Source organism: Physeter macrocephalus, chromosome 6, assembly GCF_002837175.3.
Source record: "Physeter macrocephalus isolate SW-GA chromosome 6, ASM283717v5, whole genome shotgun sequence".
In the NCBI taxonomy this organism is placed as follows: domain Eukaryota; kingdom Metazoa; phylum Chordata; class Mammalia; order Artiodactyla; family Physeteridae; genus Physeter; species Physeter macrocephalus.
Window position 1 is genome coordinate 31697015 of NC_041219.1, and position 23277 is coordinate 31720291.

At 38.8% G+C, this 23277-nt stretch overlaps 1 protein-coding gene across 1 annotated transcript; it reads left to right on the forward strand.

Moving 5' to 3' along the window:
- Positions 1-15710: 15710 nt before the first annotated feature.
- On the forward strand, positions 15711-16859 carry LOC102979593 (ribitol-5-phosphate xylosyltransferase 1-like; the record flags this gene model as incomplete). The annotated part of the gene is given in 3 exon segments (XM_055085172.1): positions 15711-15880; positions 15882-16333; positions 16336-16859. Coding segments are annotated over 3 exon segments (1146 nt in total), but the record flags the coding sequence as incomplete, so codon positions are not given.
- Positions 16860-23277: the final 6418 nt, after the last annotated feature.

Consider the following 23277-nt stretch of genomic DNA (forward strand, 5'->3'; position numbering starts at 1 on the left):
TATAGATGGGTCTTGTTTTTGTATCCATACAGCAAGCCTGTGTCTTTTGGTTGGAGCATTTAATCCATTCACGTTTAAGATAATTATCGATATGTATGTTCGTATTACCATTTTCTTAATTGTTCTGGGTTTCTTTTTATAGGTCCTTTTCTTCTCTTGTGTTAACCACTTAGAGCAGTTCCTTTAGCATTTGTTGTAGGGCTGGTTTGGTGGTGCTGAATTCTGTTAGCTTTTGCTTGTCTGTAAAGCTTTTGATTTCTCCATTGAATCTGAATGAGATCCTTGCCAGGTAGAGTAATCTTGGTTGTAGGTTCTTCCCTTTCATCACTTTAAGTATATCATGCCACTCCCTTCTGGCTTGTAGAGTTTCTGCTGAGAAATCAGCTGTTAACCTTATAGGAGTTCCCTTGTATATTATTTGTCATTTTTCCCTTGCTGCTTTCAATAATTTTTCTTTGCCTTTCATTTTTGCCAGTTTGATTACTATGTGTCTCAGCGTGTTTGTCTTTGGGTTTATCCTGTATGGGACTCTCTGCGCTTCCTGGACTTGGGTGGCTATTTCCTTTCCCATGTTAGGGAAGTTTTCGACTATAATCTCTTGAAATATTTTCTCTGGTCCTTTCTCTCTCTCTTCTCCTTCTGGGACCCCTATAATGCAAATGTTGTTGTGTATAATGTTGTCCCAGAGGTCTCCTAGGCCGTTGTCATTTCTTTTCGTTCTTTTTTCTTTATTCTGTTCCACAAGAGTGAATTCCACCATTCTGTTTTCCAGGTCACTTATCCGTTCTTCTGCCTCAGTTCTTCTGCTATTGATTCCTTCTAGTGTAGTTTTCATTTCAGTTATTGTATTGTTCATCTCTGTTTGTTTATTCTTTAATTCTTCTAGGTCTTTGTTAAACATTTCTTGCATTCTGGGGTTTTATCATGTTCCTTCATCTGGTACATAGCCCTCTGCCTTTTCATCTTGTCTATCTTTCTGTGAATGTGGTTTTTGTTCCACAGGCTGTAGGATTGTAGTCTTCTTGCTTCTGCTGTCTGCCCTCCCATTTAATTTTAATTATCTCCTTAAAGGGCTTATCTCCAAATCAATCACATGGAAGGTTAGAGCTTCAACCTGTGAATCTTGTTGGGGGTGCAATTCTGTCTACAACACCAAGCAAGCACACAGGGTTATTTAAGACAACCCTGCTCCTTGCATAATACTTAGTCAACTGATTCAGCAAAAAGTGGTATGACATAATAGCTTTTATTTTCATTTCTTTGATTACTATTGAAATTATGCACCTTCCACATACTTATCGGCCAGTTCTGTTTATGAACTTTGCCCATTTTTCTTTGGGGATATTAGTGTTTTACTCTTTAATCTGCCAAATATTTTTATAGAGAATGTCTTTTACTCCATTACAATTACCATGGTTTTTTTTAATTGACTATGTTGATGACATAATTTGCATTAATATAAAAGATATTTGTTGATTATCTCCCCAGTATCCACACTCACCCCCTTCCCGGTACCCTCCTAATGCTTGTCAGGGGATACAAGTGGGTCCAGAAAAGCTGGCTCCACCCCCACCCCCAGCTGTGGTATAGACCTTGACCAAGTCAATCAGCATAAGCCGTACCCTACGATTGGTCCAGGGTGGGCATGTGACCCAAATCGGTGTAATAAGGTGCTTTAAATACTGACACAAAGACACTCCTATTCCTAAACAAGAACTGTGAAGCACATAACCTCAGGAGCTACTGTCAGCCATCTTGGGGAATCCATTCAGGATAAAGCTCACAGCAAAGACAGCAGAGAGGAGAGCAATTTTTCCCAAATTTTACACTTGTCTCATCCTTTTTTAGTGCCTCACTTGCGTTGAGTTCTCCCAATATATTCAATTTAGCTTTCACAGGAACAATTTTTTTTCCACAGTCACATTTCATCAGTGTAACACAAATGCTTAATTAGATTGCATAAATACAGAAACAAATAAACTGACATAAACTGGTTTGGAAACGTTATTATCTGAACAAAACTGCAAGAACACACCAGGGCAAATTGATCATGAGCGTTCGTCCTTCTGTGGTCATCAGTCAGTATGTTTTACAGAGGAAATGATGAACTTTTCTTAATCTGATGAATTGCTTGAGTGGAGACTGATCAGCTGAGTGCAACTGAGTTTAATTTTTTTGTCATTTCATTTAGAAATGTCCCATAAATACTTGCACATAAAACTGTTCTAGTTTGATATTTTTGTTGTTCATTTATCAGGTCCTAGTGGTAAGGTTACGCTAACTTTATAGAATGAATTTGATGGTGCTAACTTTATAGAATGAATTTGATGGTATCATTTATTTTGACATAATTTACAGAGCATAAGAATTTGGTGTTTCTTGAAGAAATGCACTAATAACATTAACAGATCTGAGAATCTCTTTTGGAGGTAATTCTTTTATAATTTCTTCCAGGGTTGCTTTTCTTTCAGATTCTCTACTTCTTGAGTCAGTTTTAGTAATGTGTTTTCTCAGAAAACCATCTACTTCATTAGGAAGATTTCTAAATGTATTACCATAGAGTCAAACATGACATTCTCTTTTAAATTTTTCAACTTTTAACTGCAGAAATTTTTATGCACACATAAAACGAGACAGAATATGTAATGGATCTCCACATATACACCACCCAGCTTAAAAGTAATCAACATTTTTGCCAATATTCTTTCACTTATTCCTCAATAACCTTTTTTAAATGGAGCCCTATATTTTTTTCAGCTTTACTGAGCCATAATTAACAAATAAAATTGTAAGATATCTAAAGTATACATAATGATCATTTGATAGGCATACACATTGTGAAAGGATTCCCCCAATCTTGTTAATTAAAACATCCATCTTATCACATATTTATCTTTTTTTTTCTTGGTAAGAACATTTAAGATCTAAAATCTTAGCAAATTTCAATTACACAATACAGTATTAACAACCATAGCCACCATGTTATACATTAGATCCTCAGACCTTACTCATCTCATAGCCAAGAAGCACTGTATTTTAAAACAAGTCCCAGCCTTCCTATCGTTCCATTTGTATAAACTTCAGTAATTCTTCTTACAGAAGAGAACTTTTTAATATAAAAGTTTAACCACTTCTATGCCTATAATTTTATCTCATTTCTCTTTAAAAAATTTTTTTCTCTTTCCGTCTCTATTTTCCCAAGGTTTTCTTGACAAAGATATTGGTTTTTCAGTGAATTGGCTCTTAAATTAATGTATTCATTCTACAGTTTTTCTGTTTTCTAAGTCAGAGATTTCTGTTAATAGTTTACGTAATATTTCATTCTTACCACTGCTTTCCTTAAGTTGGTTCAGTTTGTTTTTCTTAGGTTGAATGCTTGCGTGTTGAATAATGAACTCCCTTGAGAATATCAATTTGCTGAACACAATTTTGGCCTCATTCCTTATGTGTTCTCATTTCCCATATTTTCTAAATCGTCTATAGTTGTAGTTTTTAATGTCTACTTTAAACTATGAAATATTTAAATTGTTTCTTCTTTTTTTCCCATTTCTAAATGAATGTGTGTTTGTTTACAATGTCTATTAATTTTATAGCATTACCTTTCACCCACCTCCATTATTATATCACTTATTATAATAACACTATATTTTAGGAAAATTATTATTTTTAAATTATATATATTCACTTTAAAGAATGTTAACACATTCCATTTTGTGTCTACAATTAGTCAATTAATTAGACTTTATTTGGTAAATTTTGGCACTCTCCACCAACTCTTTAAAACTAAAATACTGCAATACTTTAATACTATGACTTTCACTTTGATATATGTCTTGGTCATCTAGACCACATCTTTAAGAAACTTCTTGCCAAGATGACATTGTAAGTATATATCTTGAGGTCCTCTCCTCTGCTCCTTTATTGATAGATAAAATACAAAAGAGGAATTCCCTGGTGGTCCAGTGGCTAAGACTTCACACTCCCAATGCAGGGGGCCCAGGTTCGATCCCTGGTCGGGGAACCAGATCCCACGTGTCACGACTAAGACCCAGTGCAGCCAAATAAATAGACAAATATTTTTTAAATAAATAAAATACAGAAGAAAATAAAAGTCACAGCCATGTTAACTAGACATCGTGGTGGTCATTTTGCAACATACACAAATATCAAATCATCATGATGAACACCTGAAACTAATACAGTTGACCCTTGAACAACACGGATTTGAACTACATGGGTCCACTTATACACAGATATTTTTTCAATAGTAAATGCTACAGTACTATACCGTCCACAGTTGCAAGCTTAGGAGGGCACACCTCAGCCTTTCCACTTGGCTGCCAGGCAAGCTGTCTATGGGCTCAGTGACTGTATCTGTGACATCCCCAACATCACTGTGGGGCAGGAGCACCAAGCAGCCAATATAAGACCTGGGGACCCTATGGACCAGGTGGAGACAAACCTCAAAACCACAAGAGTCGGGGTACAGGGGATCAGAAAGAAAATAGGCAGAGAGAACAATAAAGATATAAAATCTTCCTTTCAAGAAGGGCCTGCAAACCAAAATCCAAAACACAGGAAGAAAAGTAATGTTAAGAAAGAACACCAACTCTATTACAATCAATGGATGAAATCACTATTAAAAGAAAATTAAAATGACACACTTTAAATTTTTTTTAAATAAATGTATTTTAGTATCCTCAAGAAAAAAATTTTTTTTAATTTTTAAGTAGCCAGGAAAAAAAAAGAACAAGAAATTATGAAACAAAAAGAGGCAGAAGCAAAACAGGAGAAGGTTGATATGAAAAAGAAAATATCACCGAATAACTTTTTCAAGAGAGCTCTATGCATGGTATGTTTCATGAGCCCTTACGTTATCTGTCATTCTGCTATGTTTACACCTGAAAAACAACTTGGCTGAGTATAAAATTCTCAAGCTATACCTTCTATCCCCCAAATGTATAGTCATCATTCCATTTCCTTCTGCCATTTATCTTTGCAGGAAAGAAGGCTAAGGCCAATCTGTATATTTTTCTTTAATAGATTTACAAGGGGGCAAGGGAGGCTGTCTGGATGCATCTGAGGTTCTTTCATCTTTGCAGTTCAAAGAATTTGTACCAGTGTGTCTAAGTATGGTTTTCTTTTCATTCATTTTGCTGGTACAGATTGAGTCCTTTTTATGTTTATTTATCTAGTATTGCTTCTATATCAGCCAGTGTTCAACTGTGGAAAACACAAGCCACAAGTTTAAGCAGAGAGAGATTTATTACAAGGTATTAAATTATTTACTAAATTGCCAGGAAAACAGAAAAAAAGGACTCTAGACCTGTGTTGTCCAATAAAGGAGCCACAGACGGCTGAGTGCTTGCAATGTGGCTAGTCTCAGGTAAGATACGCATCAGTACGAAAAAAGTGATATATTGACTACATGTGGAAATTATACTAATTTTGGATATATTGGGTTAAACAAAATATATTATTAGAATTAATGTCACCTATTTCTTTGGACTTCAACTGCAGCTAATAGAAAAGTTTAAATGATGTACGTGTGTTCTTACATTTCTATAGGATAGTGCTGCTCTAGACTGACCTTCCATGAGTGACTCCCAGATGCACGTCTGAGAACTGGGCTGCCAGTACAGCTGCTGCTCCGGCCCCCACAGGGCAGTGTAGAGTCAGGAGGCTCCTGCCAAGACAAGAGCCGTTGCCACACCACTGGCTCCAAAACTCTGCCACCTCTGCCCCCACCAGGAAGCTGACCGCCGAACTGGAAAGCTGCCTCCAGAGTTGCCTCTGTCATAATCAGCACCAGAAAACTGGATGCCTCTGACCTCCCTACCTGCTTCTCTTCCACATGACTCACTTCTAAATCCAGTCTCACTTGAGTGCGTCATCTTGGAAGAACCTAAATCGTATTTGAAACTGCAGGCAACTGTGGGAAGAGTGGGACTTGGCTCTGCATACTACTAGAGGGTTGGAATGCGTTTTGAGCAAGCAAGTCTGCAGTAACTAGCACTGCTTCCATTAAAATCGCTCTTGTTTCTTCATTGTGAACACAAATCCTTCTTGGATTGAATCACTGTAGGTCTACTATGTGCTTTCCCATTATCCTTCTCTTCAGTCTAGGAAAACCTCTCAAGTTTCCTCTCAATGTTACCACTTCCATTTTCTACAGTATTAGTTTGGCTCCTTAATACTTCCAATTAGGATTTTAATTTTCCTAATAAATAGTAGCTTCCTCAGAATTCTATGATGAACAGTACAAAACTGGAAGTTATAGAAATGTATAGCTAGGGGCCCCAACCAAGGCTAGGGATGCTGTTCTTTTTTCTTTATTCAACAGTAGTTTTTTCCCTAGACCCCAAGTCTTGTTTCATTTTATTGTCTGCTTATCTTTGAAAGAAAAGAGATTAACACTTAATTGGTATTTGCCACGTATGTATTATCTCATTCTCTGTCCTTCGCCCTCAAACCAAAGGCCAATCAGTTTCGCATTGAACAAGTTGGATTTATTACCAGTTGTGGTAAGACAGAATTATGACATGGGGAACCACAGGACAATTCAGTACGAGGATTTAGAAAGAACTTATTTTTGGATTTGGGCTTTGATTGGGTGATGTGGCGAATTAGGCAGTGTCAGAAAGCCAGAACAATTTTATCACTGGGTGTCTTAGTAAGTCTTATTTATAGGGAGGGCAGAATGGAGCAAGGTGGAAGGTATAATTGACAAGGAAACAGCCATTACTCATTTTAGCTGGCAGAGGCTTCTTGGTATTTTGTGACTTGGACAATGTTCATGTGTTGTCTGTGTTCAGACATAATTACCAAGTGCTCTTTGTTTTGGCTTTGAAGCATCCTGGTCATGGAGTGGCCCTGTCTGATGTTGATGTCCTGTGAAACTACTTATGTCCAACCAGAGCACATCAAAACTTAACTGAGCGCAGGCCAGCTTATAATGACACCAAGGGCTAGTTCCTGAATGTCAGGGACTGCTTTTCTCCTTCGCATCACTTAGGTGCTAGTATAACTCCACTCTGAAATCCGCTTCTGGAGAGAAAGCTGTTGACAGTTCCTTGGCCCAATTCCCAGGATCAAGCAGAAATTCATCTAGTGTTACTGCATCTCCATTGTTGGTTCTCTCACTCTCTGAACAGATGCAAAGTGTCCTAGCTTTAACTAGTACTAGGGCTCATCTCCAAGATGAAATGCACCAACCCCAATCCCTTCGTGCTTTCCTGCCATTCATCTCTGGAAATTACAGACTATGAGAGTATGAGGAAAGAGAGATACCCATGGGAACTGTGAGGAGAGGGATACTCCAGGCCTCTCCTCCAGCAATACCCACACTGTACAGGTAAGGTCAAAACATACCCTGCATTTTAAACCAGGGTACAGGCAGTAGAAGACTGAAAAATAGTCCTTTGAGAATTTATTTTAATTTTTTTTTTTACTGAAGTACAGTGATGTACAATATTATATAATTACAGGTGTATGGTATAGTGATTCACAATTTTTAAGGTTATATTCCATTTATAATTGTTATAAAATATTGGCTATATTCCCCATGTTATACAATATATCCTTATAGCTTATTTTATACATAATAGTTTGTACCTCTTCTTATTTTTAAACAAAAATACTTCCTCTATTTCAGGTCACATTGCATTTCTCAATCCATTTCCACTGGCTGTTCAGTAAATGAAAGTTCTCCCAGATTCTGCCAATACATTAGAAGTTTAGGGGTTTCCCTGGTGGCGCAGTGGTTGAGAGTCCGCCTGCCGATGCAGGGGACACGGGTTCATGGCCCTGGTCTGGGAGGATCCCACGTGCCGCGTTGCGGCTGGGCCCGTGAGCCATGGCCGCTGGGCCTGCGCTTTTACTGAAGTACAGTGATGTACAATATTATATAATTACAGGTGTATGGTATAGTGATTCACAATTTTTAAGGTTATATTCCATTTATAATTGTTATAAAATATTGGCTATATTCCCCATGTTATACAATATATCCTTATAGCTTATTTTATACATAATAGTTTGTACCTCTTCTTATTTTTAAACAAAAATACTTCCTCTATTTCAGGTCACATTGCATTTCTCAATCCATTTCCACTGGCTGTTCAGTAAATGAAAGTTCTCCCAGATTCTGCCAATACATTAGAAGTTTAGGGGTTTCCCTGGTGGCGCAGTGGTTGAGAGTCCGCCTGCCGATGCAGGGGACACGGGTTCATGGCCCTGGTCTGGGAGGATCCCACGTGCCGCGTTGCGGCTGGGCCCGTGAGCCATGGCCGCTGGGCCTGCGCATCTGGAGCCTGTGCTCCGCAACGGGAGAGGCCACAACGGTGAGAGGCCCGCGTACCGCAAAAAAAAAAAAAAAGTTTATTCTAGTTTTTGAAAATGTATTGCCTTTTCTTTTTTGGAGAAGATATACCAGGAACTTGTAGCCAGGCACCATGATTTTCAATTGGAAACTTGTCAATCCAAATTTGTATTGAAAACATTCTTACCTTGTCCAGCTTTCCATGCCCAAAGATATCTCTGAGAAAGATACCAAACTTGTCTTAGCAACTCACACAGGAGTCTGGATCACCCACTGAAGTTCACTAAAAATGGCTATTTAATTAGCATGTCTAACTACTGCCTGCTTATCTTTAAAAAAACGAACCAAATGTTAATGTAATCTTGGCCTGCTGAGATAGGACACAGAATGTGGAGAATGATACGTGATTTTTCTCCGTTCAGGCACCACATAGACAAATAGACCCACATCTACACCCGTATATACAACTGGAGCTTGTCTGGGATACAGTGATCCATGTGTGAGATGACTTAAAACCATGTCATATGAGTAACAGTTAATGGAACTGAAGATGGCCATCCTAAAGAAGAGAGGATTTGGTGGCAGGAATGGGGGATGGGGCTTCAGGGCAAGTAGAAATATAAGGGTCTTCAAATATTTGAAGGCCATCAGGTAGAAGGATTATTTTAAACGCAAGGATCAGGCAAGGACCAGAATCAATAAGTGGAAGCTTTAAGAAAGAGAATCACAGTTATGAACTTCCTTATAGAGCTGGGCCCCATTAAAACAGACTGTCACTAGAGGTGTCTTCTTACCAAAAAACTGATTAGCAGGGATTTTTATAGAGGGGATTCAAGAATCTACTGGGTGATTCATCTAGGGGACCTTTAGTGTCTCTTCCAATCTTAAAATTTAATGATACAAAGAAAGACTAAGGAAGAGACCGTGGATAGTAAATGTAATGTGGGATTGCAATTTGGATTCTGGCCAGAAAAAGAACATTCATGGGGAACCTGGCAAACTCAGATAATGCCTACAGATTAGTTAATAGTATTGTATCAATGTTAATTTCCTGGTTTTGATCATTACACTATGGTTATATCAATATAAGATGTTAACATTAGCAGAAGCTGAGGAATGAGTATTTGGGAACTCCCTGTATTATTTTTGCGACTTTTCTGTCGTTATAACATCATTTCAAAATAAAAACTTTAAAAATATTAAACAGAAATATTTAAAACTTCAGAAAAACAAAGAGTCCATAATACCAAGGGTTCCAGAGAATAGTCTGTTACCTACCTATCCCTCAGGCCCGGCCTTCCCGTAATTTTCCTAAAATTATTATTTATTTAATCAGTTTACCAGACGGGCTAAAGTTGGTGGTGTACACCAGATAATAGTTTTATTTTTCTCTAATCACTCCTTCCCAACATGTCCTGTCAAATCATCCTTCCCCACCTCTGGGCAATATCTCAGGTCTACCCCACAGATTTTTAAACTTACTTTCAAGAATTAAAACTCACTAGGGAATTCCCTGGCAGTCCAGTGGTGAGGACTCTGTACTTCCACTGCTTGGCTGGGGTTTGATCCCCAGTCTGGGAACTAAGATCCCGCATGCCGCTTTTCACAGCCAAAAAATAAATAAATAACTCATTAAAAAATCCTGTTTAAAACTTCAACACATACTCAAATCAGAGTCCCCCATCACCATACCCCAGCTCCACCCCAACCTAAGGCATAGTGACTACAGCCTACAGCACGGAAAGGAAGTACTGTCTATCCTTCCTCCATCTCCTTCATGTCCTTCCCCTCCCACTGCTGCTTCCGGCTTCTCCAGGGTCAAAGCAGGGGGGAGGGGGATGGGAGGAGAAGGAGCAAGTGTTTCTTTCATGGCTGGTACTGTTACAACACAGCAGACCCTGGTCTTGAGGTAGGAGCCCATTTGCTGGCTCTCTCCAGTGGGGTCATTTGTGGGGCTTTCAAAGGCTCACTCTGCGGACTACCTGGCTGAAAAGTCCCCTCCAAAGCAAATGCACTCTCCCATTTCTCCCAGAAGTTTCTTGCAAACTGCTCAGCTCCTACTCAGAAATATATCATAGAGCAGCTTATTGCTGGGGTCCCTTCACGCCACCAGCAATGCTCCTGGTTCAAGGCCAGCTATCTTCCATTGTAACTCCTGGAAGACGCATGTCCTCACCCTTAGAAATTCTGGTAGCGCAGACGTGCTCACTGTTGCCCTCTTCACTCATTTAGGGATCACTGTTTGTTCTGACCAGCCTCTCGCATTCCAGACTCATCAGGCAGGAAGCAAGCACCAGGTCCCATTCATTCATATCCCTAATTCCCAACACACATCCATTTCTCCATGAATTCTCCACCCTGCTCTATTTCAATCCCAGGGTACCACTGGAGCCCCCAATTCTCTCAAGGGTCACCTCATAAGAAGAGAAAGGGAAATGCCACAGTACTGTCCACTACCCCACAGAGTCTTTAATCAAACCCTTTCTCCTGCATGAGTTGGAAGTATGTGATGAAAGGTTGATGCCAGTTTTGCTGTCTTTTCACAATTTCTGCATGCATATGGCAGCACTAGTACACCATTCAGAAATCTGGGGATAATTATCACTGTTCTCAGCACTGGGGTTTCAGATGAAATATCAAGACACCATGAAAAATTCCATTTGATATCCTGTTAAACTTAAAACACACCATGACACCTTCCATATAAACCCTCAGCCCTCAGCAGGGCTATCTGCAGACTACACGATGAGAAACAGAGAAGCTGTGACGATTGGCACAGTGCTGCATCTGGGCTGCTCAGATAAGACTTTTGGAAAGATTCAAACCACAGCCTTTTGCAACAGTTACACAATCACTTCCGGCCCACCGTCATGCTGAATTCATACCAGAAAACTGAACATTCCTTAAGAGGCTATCAGAAAACTAAAGTTGAAAGGGTTGTAACTGATGTGTAGAAATATCCTTTGGGGGACTGAAAATATAGGAGAAGAAAAGACTCAATTAGGACAAAATAGCTTTATACAGTTAAAGGCCATTCTGCAGAGAAGAGAATTAATAAATCATTCTGAATCGTCCCAAAGAAGATGTTGTATAAGCCACAGAGAAGCCAGTTTTGGGCCCAATAATATTCGTTCATTCACTCATTCATTCACTGACTTCCTGCTTAGCTCCAGGATCTGAGTTGGGGCTGGTGTTGCCATGGTAATAAGATTTGGTCCTTGCCTTCAAGGAGCTCAAAGAAAATCTCCATAATGGAATAAACACGGAAGTAGTTCGATTCCCCCTGGCTCCCATACTTGTATATCCTGGATGACAGTGAGGAGAGATGATTCAAAATTCAGGAGTGGGAGGAAAGAAGCAATGAAAGAGCTGATCTTTAGAGTCCCTCCAACCCACCTAAACCTGAAGTTCTACCTATGCTCTGGAAGGCATAGACATAAGGCATGATGTCCTGCTGGCAATTTGCATAAAATAGAATGAGAAAGTGAAGGAACTGACCTGGTTGCAGAAATTAATTTCAGACCAGAAAAAAGAGCAAAAATATACAGAGCCCAACATGAGGGAGGTGTTCATCAAAATGCAGAGGACACTCAGTAACAGGATTTCCAGCAAGGAGTCCTAGTCCAGCAGAGGAATTCAGGTAGCTAGTGAGTAACGGAAATGCTTAGAAATGGTCTATATGTGCTTATACTGAAACACAGAACAAGGGACAAAGATTTACAAAACTTGTCCATCAATATTAAATGGGACGTTTCCTGCCTCTACACTGTGACTGAGAGAGTGAGGGTGCTTAAATAATGTGCTGTACACACCAAGACATCCACCTCTAGCTTATGTACAAGAAAGAGTGCCAACAAAATTGTTAGTCCCATGGTGTAGAAAATTACACCACTGCCCTCCCAAACCATGTAGGAGGAGATTCCAGAAAAGCAACAGTTTGTCATGTGAGGTAACATATTCACAGGTTCCAGGGCTTAAGGCATGCACATCTGTGGGGGGCATTTTTCTGCCTATCACTAGAGGGTTTGATCTGTGTTTGGGGAACACAGAGACTGGTGCCTGATTCTCACCTAGTAAAGTCCAAAGGGGAGAGGCCGGCTGGAGCTATCTATGATGGAGAGCAAAGAGAGAACACTGTACTTCTAGGATTTAGAGAGGCAACATGCCAGGTAACCTGTGGGCTAAATGGATGTTGAAGAGGAGAGCCAGGCTAGAGCCTCCTTAAAAGTACCCCATCTAAGAACACTGCCCACCAGGGTCCAGACTGCCTCAGCAGAAAGGTTACACAGTGTGAACTGCTGGAGTAGGATTGAGGGCATGACACAAGAGGGCAGCAAGAGACTACCTCTCCCACGTCAGGAAATGTTTCAATCTCAGCGGTCTCCAACAGGGTGTCCCCAAAGAACCAACAAAAGCACCCTACTTGATAAATGGTCAGTATTTGGATGTCGACTATGCAGAGGGTTTTTGCAGACTAACACCAACTAGGTTTATTTTTAAAAAAGTTCCTCAACTTCTAGCCCCTCCTCGCTACCTAACCTAGAACATCTAGCAAGTAGATGCAAGAGGTAGAAAGAGGAAGAAAGAAAAGGCAGACATTGCCTCCCCCCCTTCCCACTTCAAGACTCTGGGAGGACATGGAAGGAGAATATTTTAATAGACATGCGATTGAAGTCTTGATTGGGCTAGAATTTTTAATAACTGAAACTGCTCTAATCCCCAAGGCCAGAAAAACAAAAATCTGAGCCACCATCCAGGAGCTTGGAATGTAGTTTATTTAAAGGTTTTATTTGAAGGCAGTGGTAAGAAAGAATAAAGTTGTTTCCTCCTGGCAGAGCACCCAAAGCCAGTACATCCAATATACTGATCACATTTGGGGGCTGGGGCCTATCTAGGATCCTTTAAGAATCTGAATACTGCCCAACAGATGTGCACTTGCTCAACAAAAAACTCTAGACACATAAAAGAGAACCACCAATCCACCTCAGAGAGGCTAGAGCAGTCTTTGATGGATGAGATTCTGCCTAGAGACTTACCTATGCAATGGCACCTAAACTTCCCTGGGAGGGTAAGCTCTATACTGTGCTTTGTTTTGTTTAATGTCAGACTTGATTTAGGGCTTGACAAGTGAGTCTAGTTTTAAGAGAGGAAAGGAGGGAAAGCATTCCAGGAGGAAAGCATTACGCAAAGAAAGTGCTATAGACTGAACGTTTGTGTTCCCCCAAAATTTGTATGTTGAAACCTAATCCCCAATATGATGGTATCTGGAGGTGAGGGCTTTGGGAGGTGATTAGGCCATGAGGGTGGAGCCTTCAGGAATGGGATTAGTGCCCTTATAAAGTGACCCCAAAGAGCCCCCTTGCCCTTCCACCATGTGAGGACATCTATGAATCAGGAAGCAGGCTCTCCCCAGACACCAAATCTGCCTTGATCTTGGACTTCCCAGCCTCCAGAACTGTGAGAAATAAATTTCCATTGTCAATAAGCCACCCAGTCTATCGTATTCTGTACTAGCAGCCGGAACAGATTGACAGAAGGAAAGCAATGGGATAACAGGTGGGAATGAACAGGGTAACTGCAAGGAAAAGAGACCAGAGGTACTTGACTAGAGCAAAAGATGAGTATCCAGGAAGCAGGAATAAGAAAGTTACCTAAGTAGGGCAGAGTCTTTAAAGATGGCAAAAGAAGTTTGGGTTTGTTGCAATGTATAAAAAAGAACCATTAGAGTTTCTGAGACTGAGAATTGGCACATAAAAGTGTTTTGTTCTGGGGCTTCCCTGGTGGCGCAGTGGTTGAGAGTCCGCCTGCCTATGCAGGGGACAAGGGTTCGTGCCCCGGTCCGGGAAGATCCCACATGCCGCGGAGCGGCTGGGCCCGTAAGCCATGGCCACTGTGCCTGCATGTCCGGAGCCTGTGCTCCGCAACGGGAGAGGCCACAACAGTGAGAGGCCCACGTACCGCAAAAAAAAAAAAAAAAAAAAAAGTGTTTTTTTCTGTTCTGTTAATGAAAATAAGCAAAATGGGTTAGAAGAGAGCAGTGGGGGTGAGAACAGCTCAGGATCTGCTGCCGAATTCCTATGGTGACTCTGCTTTTTGAACAGAAGTTGGGACCTGTGATGGGACAAGGAGGATGCACCTTAGATCAACAAAAAAGAATATGTGAATTAAGGACATCCCAGAAAATCTTTGGTTATTGTAAGTACAGGCATGTAGCAATGAGGAGGTGTGATTTCTTAACCCCTCCTTCTTTGTTATAACATGTTGCAAGATGCGATCTCCCCAATCCTTCTGAAACTGGCCACTTTGGGGACACGTAGGAAGTTATTTAGCAACAGTTGCACCATTGTGAGATTTCACTCTTTTCCAAAGCTATGCACTAGTTAGACTTCTATTTACAACCATTCATCTCAAGCAACCAAAACAAAACAAAATTATTCTGAATGTGAATAAACTAGGTGGCTACCTCCATGAAGCTAGATTTCTCAGAAAATGCCACGCTCCCTTCTTCATCCTTATTGCACAGTTGGGCGTTGTGGGTACCAGCCATGCCAACAGTATTAATACTTCTCAGGAAGGACAGTATAATTCCTCTCTGGGAAAATGTTTCTCACACACACACACTCCATTTAACAATACAACTATTAGATAACTAATAAGTACCTACTGTATAGCACAGGGAACTCTACTCAATTCTCTGTAGTGACCTATATGGGAAAAGAATCTAAAAAAGTGGATGTAATGGCGGACTCCGGGAGGGCTCCCACTAAGGAGTACTTCCCAGAACTTCTGCTGCCAGTGTCCTTGTCCCCGCGGTGAGCCACAGCCACCCCCCACCTCTGCAGGAGACCCTCCAACATTAGCAGTCCTGTTGAAGTCCTTCAATCAAATCCCACTGGCCTTCAAAGTCTGATTCTCTGGGAATTCCTCCTCCCATTGCCAGACCCCCAGGTTGGGAAGCCTGACGTGGGGCTCAGAACCTTTACTCCAATAACTGCTGGACCATAGCGGATGAGAGAATATGGAGCAGATGTGGACCCAAGCCATAGACTAAAACCAAGCCCAGCCAATCCCAGCCTCAATCAGCTGAACCCCAGATGAAAACGGAAGGAAGGTTCAATCACAAATAGTTATATAAAGGCAAATCCAAGTAACCTGCACTTCTTGGCCCTGAAGATAATGGCACAGCATCAAAGCCACAGGAAGGGCACTGAGGTGATAATGATGATGAGATGAGCAATGGCATGTGCACATGGGAAGGTGTTCATAGGAGGCTTCTTAAAACACAGAGCATCTTTTCCAGCCTTCTTTACCTATGTGCAAGTTCAGTGATAAGGAATGTGCCCTCTACTTATTAGTCATCATTGAATGGTTCTGGATGAGAAGGAAATAATTGGAAAACTTCTGGAAAAAACAATCTACTTTGAGAAGTGAAGAATGGAATCCTTGGGAAGAAGATGAAAAAAATGAGCAAAAACACAGACTTCAGAAATTAAATAAGTCCACAAAAGAGAAAAAAGACTTCCATGTACAAATCTGGGGCAAAGCTGCCATTGGTTTGTATTTGGGAGCATATTTTTGAAGGTTTACTTGAGCCCACTGATGTGACTGCTCAGCGGAGAGAAGGAAATTTAGTTGTTGGAAGAACACATTACAGCTTCATTACTGGTCCAGCTGTGGTCCCCAGGTACTTCTCTATTGATGAGAATAATGTGGTACTCAATCTAAATGGAAGAGAACAAGCAAAGGTCTTTTTTGCCACCCAGTGGTTACTTTATGCACAAAATTTACTGCAAACTCAAAAACTCCAGCATCTTGCTGTTGTTTTGGTTGCAAATGAACATTGTAATAATGAATGGATAAATCAATTTCTCAAAAGAAATGTAGGCTCTGCGGAACTACTTTTCATAATATATGACAGCCCCTGGATTAATAACATGGATGTTTTTCAATGGCCTTTAGGAGTAGCAACGTACAGGAATTTTCCTGTGGTGGAGGCGAATTGGTCAATGCTGCATATGAAAGGCCATACTTGTGTAATATCGTAGGAACCATTTACGAAAATTCATCCAGACAAGCACTAATGAACATTTTGAAACAAGATGGGAATGATAAGCTTTGTTGGGTTTCAGCAACAGAACAGTGGCAGCCTCAAGAAACAAATGAAAGCCTTAAGAATTATCAAGATGCTCTGCTTCAGAGTGATCTCACATTGTGCCCAGCAGGAGTAAACAAAGAGTGTTACAGAATATATGAGGCTTGCTCCTATGGCTCCGTTCCCATGGTGGAAGATGTAATGACAGCTGGCAGCTGTGGAAATTCATCTGTTTACCATAATGCTCCTCTGCAGTTACTCAAGTCCATGAATGCTCCCTTTATCTTTATTAAGAACTGGAAGGAACTTCCTATTTTAGAAAAAGAGAAAACTATAATTTTACAAGAAAAGATTCAAAGAAGAAAAAGGTTACTTCACTGGTATCAATACTTCAAAGCAGAGCTAAAAATGAGATTTATTAATATTGTGGAAAGTTCATTTTTAAAGATAATAAAGGTTAACTGTAATTCAAAAATTAATTAATTTAAAAATTTAAAAGTGGATATATGTTTATGTATAACTGATTCACCTTGCTGTACAGCAGAAACTAACACAGTGTTGTAAATCAACTATGCTTCAATAAAAATTTTTTTAAAAAAACAACTATTGTATAACCTTAGCTCTCTCTGTCTTGATTTCCTTACTCAACTCCCACTACCATTAAGTTCCCCTCCATGCACTACAGCCACGAGGTTGACATTAAGTTTGACATAATTTTCTAAGTTTTGAAGCAGTAGAAGAAACTACAAATGACAGGACCAATCATTTTATCATTAAAAATTCAAAATTTGTGCTAAAAATTTTTTTTTAATGGAAAGAAATACAAGGGACAAAATAATATTTATAGTAATTAAATAAACAAAGGGTTAATACCTACGTTAAAATGCACTTGTGAAAATTTCATAAGAACTCTATTAAGGCTCCCTGGACACAAATGAATATATGGCATAATCAAAGAGTTTGCATCCAAAAATAGAAATTATAATTAGTAGACACAATATGGGGAAATGTTCAATCCACCTAATAATCAAAGAAATAATCATTGAAATAACAACAAGGCACCACTTTATACCAATGTGATTTCAAATTAGAATACCCAGATGAGGTAGTGCACTTGTACCTGCATAGAATAAAAAGGTATGATAATGATTTTTGAAAGAAGAGTTAACGTAGTAAAGAACTATTAAAATGTTAATGTCCTTTGATTCAGAAATCTTATTTCCATGGACTTATTCTAAGAAAATAATGCAAAAGTTTTTCCTAAACTTACATAAAGATTGGCAATATTACAATACTAAAACAAAACAAAACAAAACAAACCTGGGCTGTCTGCCTTATAAGTTTGGAAATGGTGAATAAACAATGTTCCACCTAATTAACAGAACAAAAGAATCCTTAAAACAAATGAGAAAAGATTGATTCTGGGGTAGCAGGAATGTAAGTGAATTTTTCTCTTTTATTTAAAGTTCCATTGATGTTGCTATAATAATGTTTGTATAGTTAATTTCTTTCTTAATCAGTGTGCTACTATGGTACCCATGATAAAGAACATTCCTTTCTTCTTTCCTCTCCTTTTGCCCTTCTCTGTAGCGTTGACAATTCCAAACAATCATTAAGTAATCCTCAGTTTACATTATAAATGCTCCATAGAAAGACATTTCAAAACATGCGATCTATTAATTTGTCCTTGGATTTCAACTTTCCAGACCAGCCAATTCGGAGTTTCCTACGCCCAGAGAGACTCTTCATTTCTTTATTATCTGTCAATTTATTTCATTTTGCTTCAGGAAATTATCACCCTGAAGTAGCCTGTCTGTATTATTTTACTTCTAAATAAAACTAGAAAGCCATCTGTGAAAAGTAGAGATATTTTCCTGAATCATTAACACTTTACTTTGACAATCAATAAGCACTTTTTAGAGTGACACTGACATTCTGAACTAAGAACTAAGCCCAAAGAACATGACACAGAGTAAAAAGTTTTTCAAATGGGCCCAGTAATATATAAAGCTGCTTTAAAAGGTATTCATTTCAAATCAAAGCAGATCAAAAGTACTAAACAATGGTTTGTTTTGTAAATCATGGTCTACAAGTAGCTTAGAATTAGAATTTCTCAAGGAAATTGTGCCATTTAAAACGGAATCATCTTTATCCTAACGGGATGTGTTCAACCAATCAAGAGAGGTAATGTCCCTGGGAGACTCAGCAGAGTTAAACAAAAATATCATTACAAGTCTCTTTATATATTTAATATTGAAAAGGAGTAGGAGAGCTGAGACTTTTATATGAGAACACAAAACATTTTGAATTAGATTTTAAAGTGGTCTAAATAATTCAAAATTATAGTTCTCTTACTTGAATACATTTTTTTAATTCATGCAAGATGTTACAATTTTAAAATGTATTTAGAGCCCCAAATGTTATAGTTTCATATCATTTCATGTAATACATTAAAGTTACCACTAATTTTATCACATTACTGATTTTTTTTCATCAAGGAAATGGCCTCTTGGTTATTAAGCGGCCACGTCCATTTCACAGGAATCATGTTTCCACGAGGGAACTTCCACTATAGCAGTGGTTCTCAGTCCTTGCTATATATTAGAATTAGCTGGGGCTCTTTAAAAAAATATATGTTTCACCAAAAACCTATTCATCCTGAAGGGGTGGAGTGGAGAACTTGCATCAGACTTTATAAAAGCTTCCTATGAGATCCTAATGTTCATCCAGGGTTGAAATCACTACAATAAATTCATACTTCTATTCTCTCTCCCCACCCCTCACTTACTCATCCCCAAGTGAAAAATTTACCTGCCTTGTGAGTGTTTAGAGTATAACATACATTGGTTCTTGTTCCTCCACTGGGTAGCATTAATGCTTTAAAAAGCAGTACACCATTTCTTACACAGTTAAACAAATACCATATGATCCAACAATCACACTGTTGGGAATTTACTCAAGAGAAATGAAAACATAAGTCCACAAAAACACCTGTAGACAAATGTTTACAGCAGCTTTATTCATAATAGCCCAAAATTTGAAACAACCCAAATGCCCAGCAACTGGCAAACAGATAAACAGTGATACATCCATGCAATGGAATACAACTCAGTGATACTGATAGATGCAACAACATGGAGGCTACGTGCTGTACAATTCCATTTATATAACATTCTAGAAGCAAAAGTGTCAGGGCAGAAATCTGATCAGGATTGCCAGGGCCTGGAGGTAAGAGCAGAAAGGAGGGGAGACTGACTGCAAAGGCATAGAGGGAACTTCCTGGGGTGATAGAAAGGCTATACATCTTGATTGTGATGGTGGTTACGTGATTCTATATATATGTCAAAACTCATCCAACTATACACTGGAAATGATAAATTTTACTGTATTTAAATTATATTTCAATTTTTTAAGTACCAAGTTATGTATTTCTTCTCTGTCTGCTCACACAGCTGGGGATCACAGAGGGTAAGGCAGAAATTCTGAGCACGCTCGTCACTCTAAACACTCAAACTCTCCCTCAGGCAGGTTAACCCAAGGTCTAGAACCTGGGGAGAGGAAGCCCAAAGGTGAATTCAACCACATTTTCCAATCTACTTTACAACAAGGCTGATATGTCCATCACCTGAACGACCCCTGAATCTACTTCTCAAATAGTTCTAAATTCAGGGGGTAAGAGAGGAAGGTAGAAATAATCATCACTCCAACTCCCCTCTCCCCAATATATGGCCATAATGATCAGGAAATCTTGTGAGATCAATACTACACTAAATTAGGGCAATCAAAATAACACATGGAAAGATGAAGGCAGACAGAAGGTCTTAACCTCAGTACTTTTATGAGTATTGACTGTTGTAGGCTGCAACACATTATGCTTTGGCTGACGTTTACAGACACAAAGCCAGTTTCCATTAGCATTAATAAGAAGATTTTTCTGACAGAATTAGATCTAAGCAGGTGTGACTGAATCAAACATTAATTTGCTGGAAAAAAAGTATTTTCATACCATGCAAGACATACAAAACTTCATTATACAGGGTTATTATGCATTGGTGGAATAATTTTTACTCCCTGTATTTATTAGAAAGGACAGTAGACCAGGGGTTGATGTTATATAAGACAGTTAAGTGCACACAGATCACAGAGGACTGGCCTTTTAATTAAAGCATCTGGGTATTAACAGGCAGCAATAGTTCAGCAGACCCAGGTTCTATTCCTATTCTATTCTATTCTAGTTCAAAACTGTTTTGAACTTCAGCAGTTCAAGGGCAAAGGAAAGAACTGAGCGAAAGAATTGAGCGTAAATCTCTTGAAATCATTTGGCTTGTCCACCATAATTTGTTAATTACATAACATATTTTAGAGACTGAAATTCTGGCTTCAAATACAAAAAAGTGAAAAGTGTTTCAATAGATAAAAAAAAAGAATTGGAATGCAATGCATGAGCCTTGATGGTTCTCAAAAAACAACCAAAAAAACAATAAAAGACAGTTTGGAGAAGATGAGGGATATCTGAATATGAACTGAGTATCAGATGATGTTAGGAAATATGTTCATTTTTTTGGTGTGATAATGATATTGTAGTTATGTAAGAGATTATCCTTATTTTTATGTGATATATGCTAAAATATTAGGGGCCAAAGTGTCCTGATTTCCATAATTTGACTTCAGATGGTACAGAAAATTATATACCATATATTTTTTCATACACATATACACATTCATAAACACAAAAATATTTAAATATATGTATACTTATGCATATAAATACACATATAAATATGGATAGACATGGCAAATACAGTTAAATAATATTGTTGAATGTGGGTATATGAGAGTTTATTTCATTTTCTTTCAACGTTTCTTTAAATCAAATTTTTCATAATAAATTTAGAGAAGAATGTAAGCATTCTATAGAGGACATGTCAACTTCTTGGCTTTAGGAAGAGAAACAACTCAATGAAATTGTAAATCAAAGGTTAAATATAATTTAAACACAACAGTGTTATTATACTTATAGTTCAGTGTATACTGAACTATACACTTAAAAATAGTTAAGATGGTAAAGCTTCTGTGCATTTTACCGCAATTTTTTTCTTTTTAGGAGGAAGGGGAAGGACCTAGAGAAAAAGCCAAATCAATATAAAAGGAAAATAGGAAATCTTCAAAGCCAGTCTAGAACACCAAAAAGTAAGAAAGGACAAATATTCCAACCTGTCTATAAACATTATACCAGAAAATGAGAAGATGATACTAAGAGAGGATACCTGGGGTGCAAAGAAACCTTACAGAGGAGGGGCCAAGGTATGGGAGAGAAGCTTGGAGTGAATTGTGTCCGCATCAAAATTCATATATTGGAGTCCTAACCGCCAGTACCTCAGAACATGACCTTATTTGGAGGCAGGGTCCTTGCAGGTCTAATTTGTTAAATTAAGATGTGGTCACACTGGAGTAGGGTGGACACTTTATTCAATGTGACCACTGTCGTATTTGGACACAAGACACAAACATACTTAGGGAGAAGATGATGTGAAGAGACACAAGGAGAAGATGGCCATCTGCAAGCCAAACAGAGAGACCTGGAGCAGATCCTTCCTTCACAGACCTCAGAAGGAACCAGCCTTGCCGACACTTTGATCTCAGACTCTGGCCTACAGAATTGAGACAATACATTTCTGTTGTTTTAAGTCACCCAGTTTGTAGTATGTACTTTTGTTACAGCAGCCACAACAAATCAGTACACCCCTCAAAGGAAACCCAGGTCAGAAAACTGCTCAGAAGCACCCCACTAAAGCTGTTAAAAGTCAATCAGGAATTGGGGAACCATCCTGAAAACAAGGAAAGCTACACGAGGTCATTACAGACTATGTGGACAGATTGGAGAGGGAAAACTGAAGCTGTCAGGGCAGAGATCTTAAAACCTTATTAAGTTTGGCAAGATGAAACAGCTATTTTAAGAAGAGACACATAGCACAAGGAACTCTACTCAATACTCTGTAATGACCTATATGGGAATAGAATCTAAAAAAGAATGGATATATGTATATGCATAACTGATTCCCTTTGCTGTACACCTGAAACTAACACAACATTGTAAATCAACTATACATCAATAAAAATTAATTTAAAAAAAACAGACACAGGTATTACTTATGTCCTGAGGAAACAAGCCCGGGAATTTTAGAAAGTAAGGACTTTAAGATGCAAAGAGAGAAAGAGATGGTAAGGGCAAGCCAAGCAAGACAATAATATATTGAATCCAGGCCTAACCACGTGCTAGTCTGATGGGAGAATATCTCCTAGGTAGAATTACACATTTTAGGAAGTTGAAGGCAGACAAGATGCATGTCAACAATTAATGCTTTAGGCAAAGCCAGAACTCCTTGATTTCATCTCTCTCATTATGAGGAAAAGTCACAGTAGAAATATCTAGTAGAGTATGTTAGGAAAAGAGATGTCTGGTGTAGGAGAAAAAAAAAAGTAAAGAAATAAAGAAAAGAAGTAAAAAGACACTCAGATCCTTTAGTATTAGCCCTGTTTATGAAGAGAGGGTATGGGACAAATTAAGAAGTTAGGTTTTGGTTTTGTTTTGTTTTTTAAACTTAGCTGAGCCTTCCTGGAAGGATTAGAGGAACCATGGAGGAAAATGGACCAGTAGGCCATATCCCATTATTTCAGGCAAAGGTGTAGTGAGGGAAGTGTTTTTGTTCCTCTGAAGTATCAGAAGTTGGTCAAGCCCAGGAAAAAAAAGTCAAAAAACAGGAAAGGCAAGGTCCAAGATAGAACCCACTGTAAAAGTTTTGATTTTCACCAAGCCCCTAGGAATACATCAGAGACAGTAACAACAGTTTCAAGTCAGGGATCG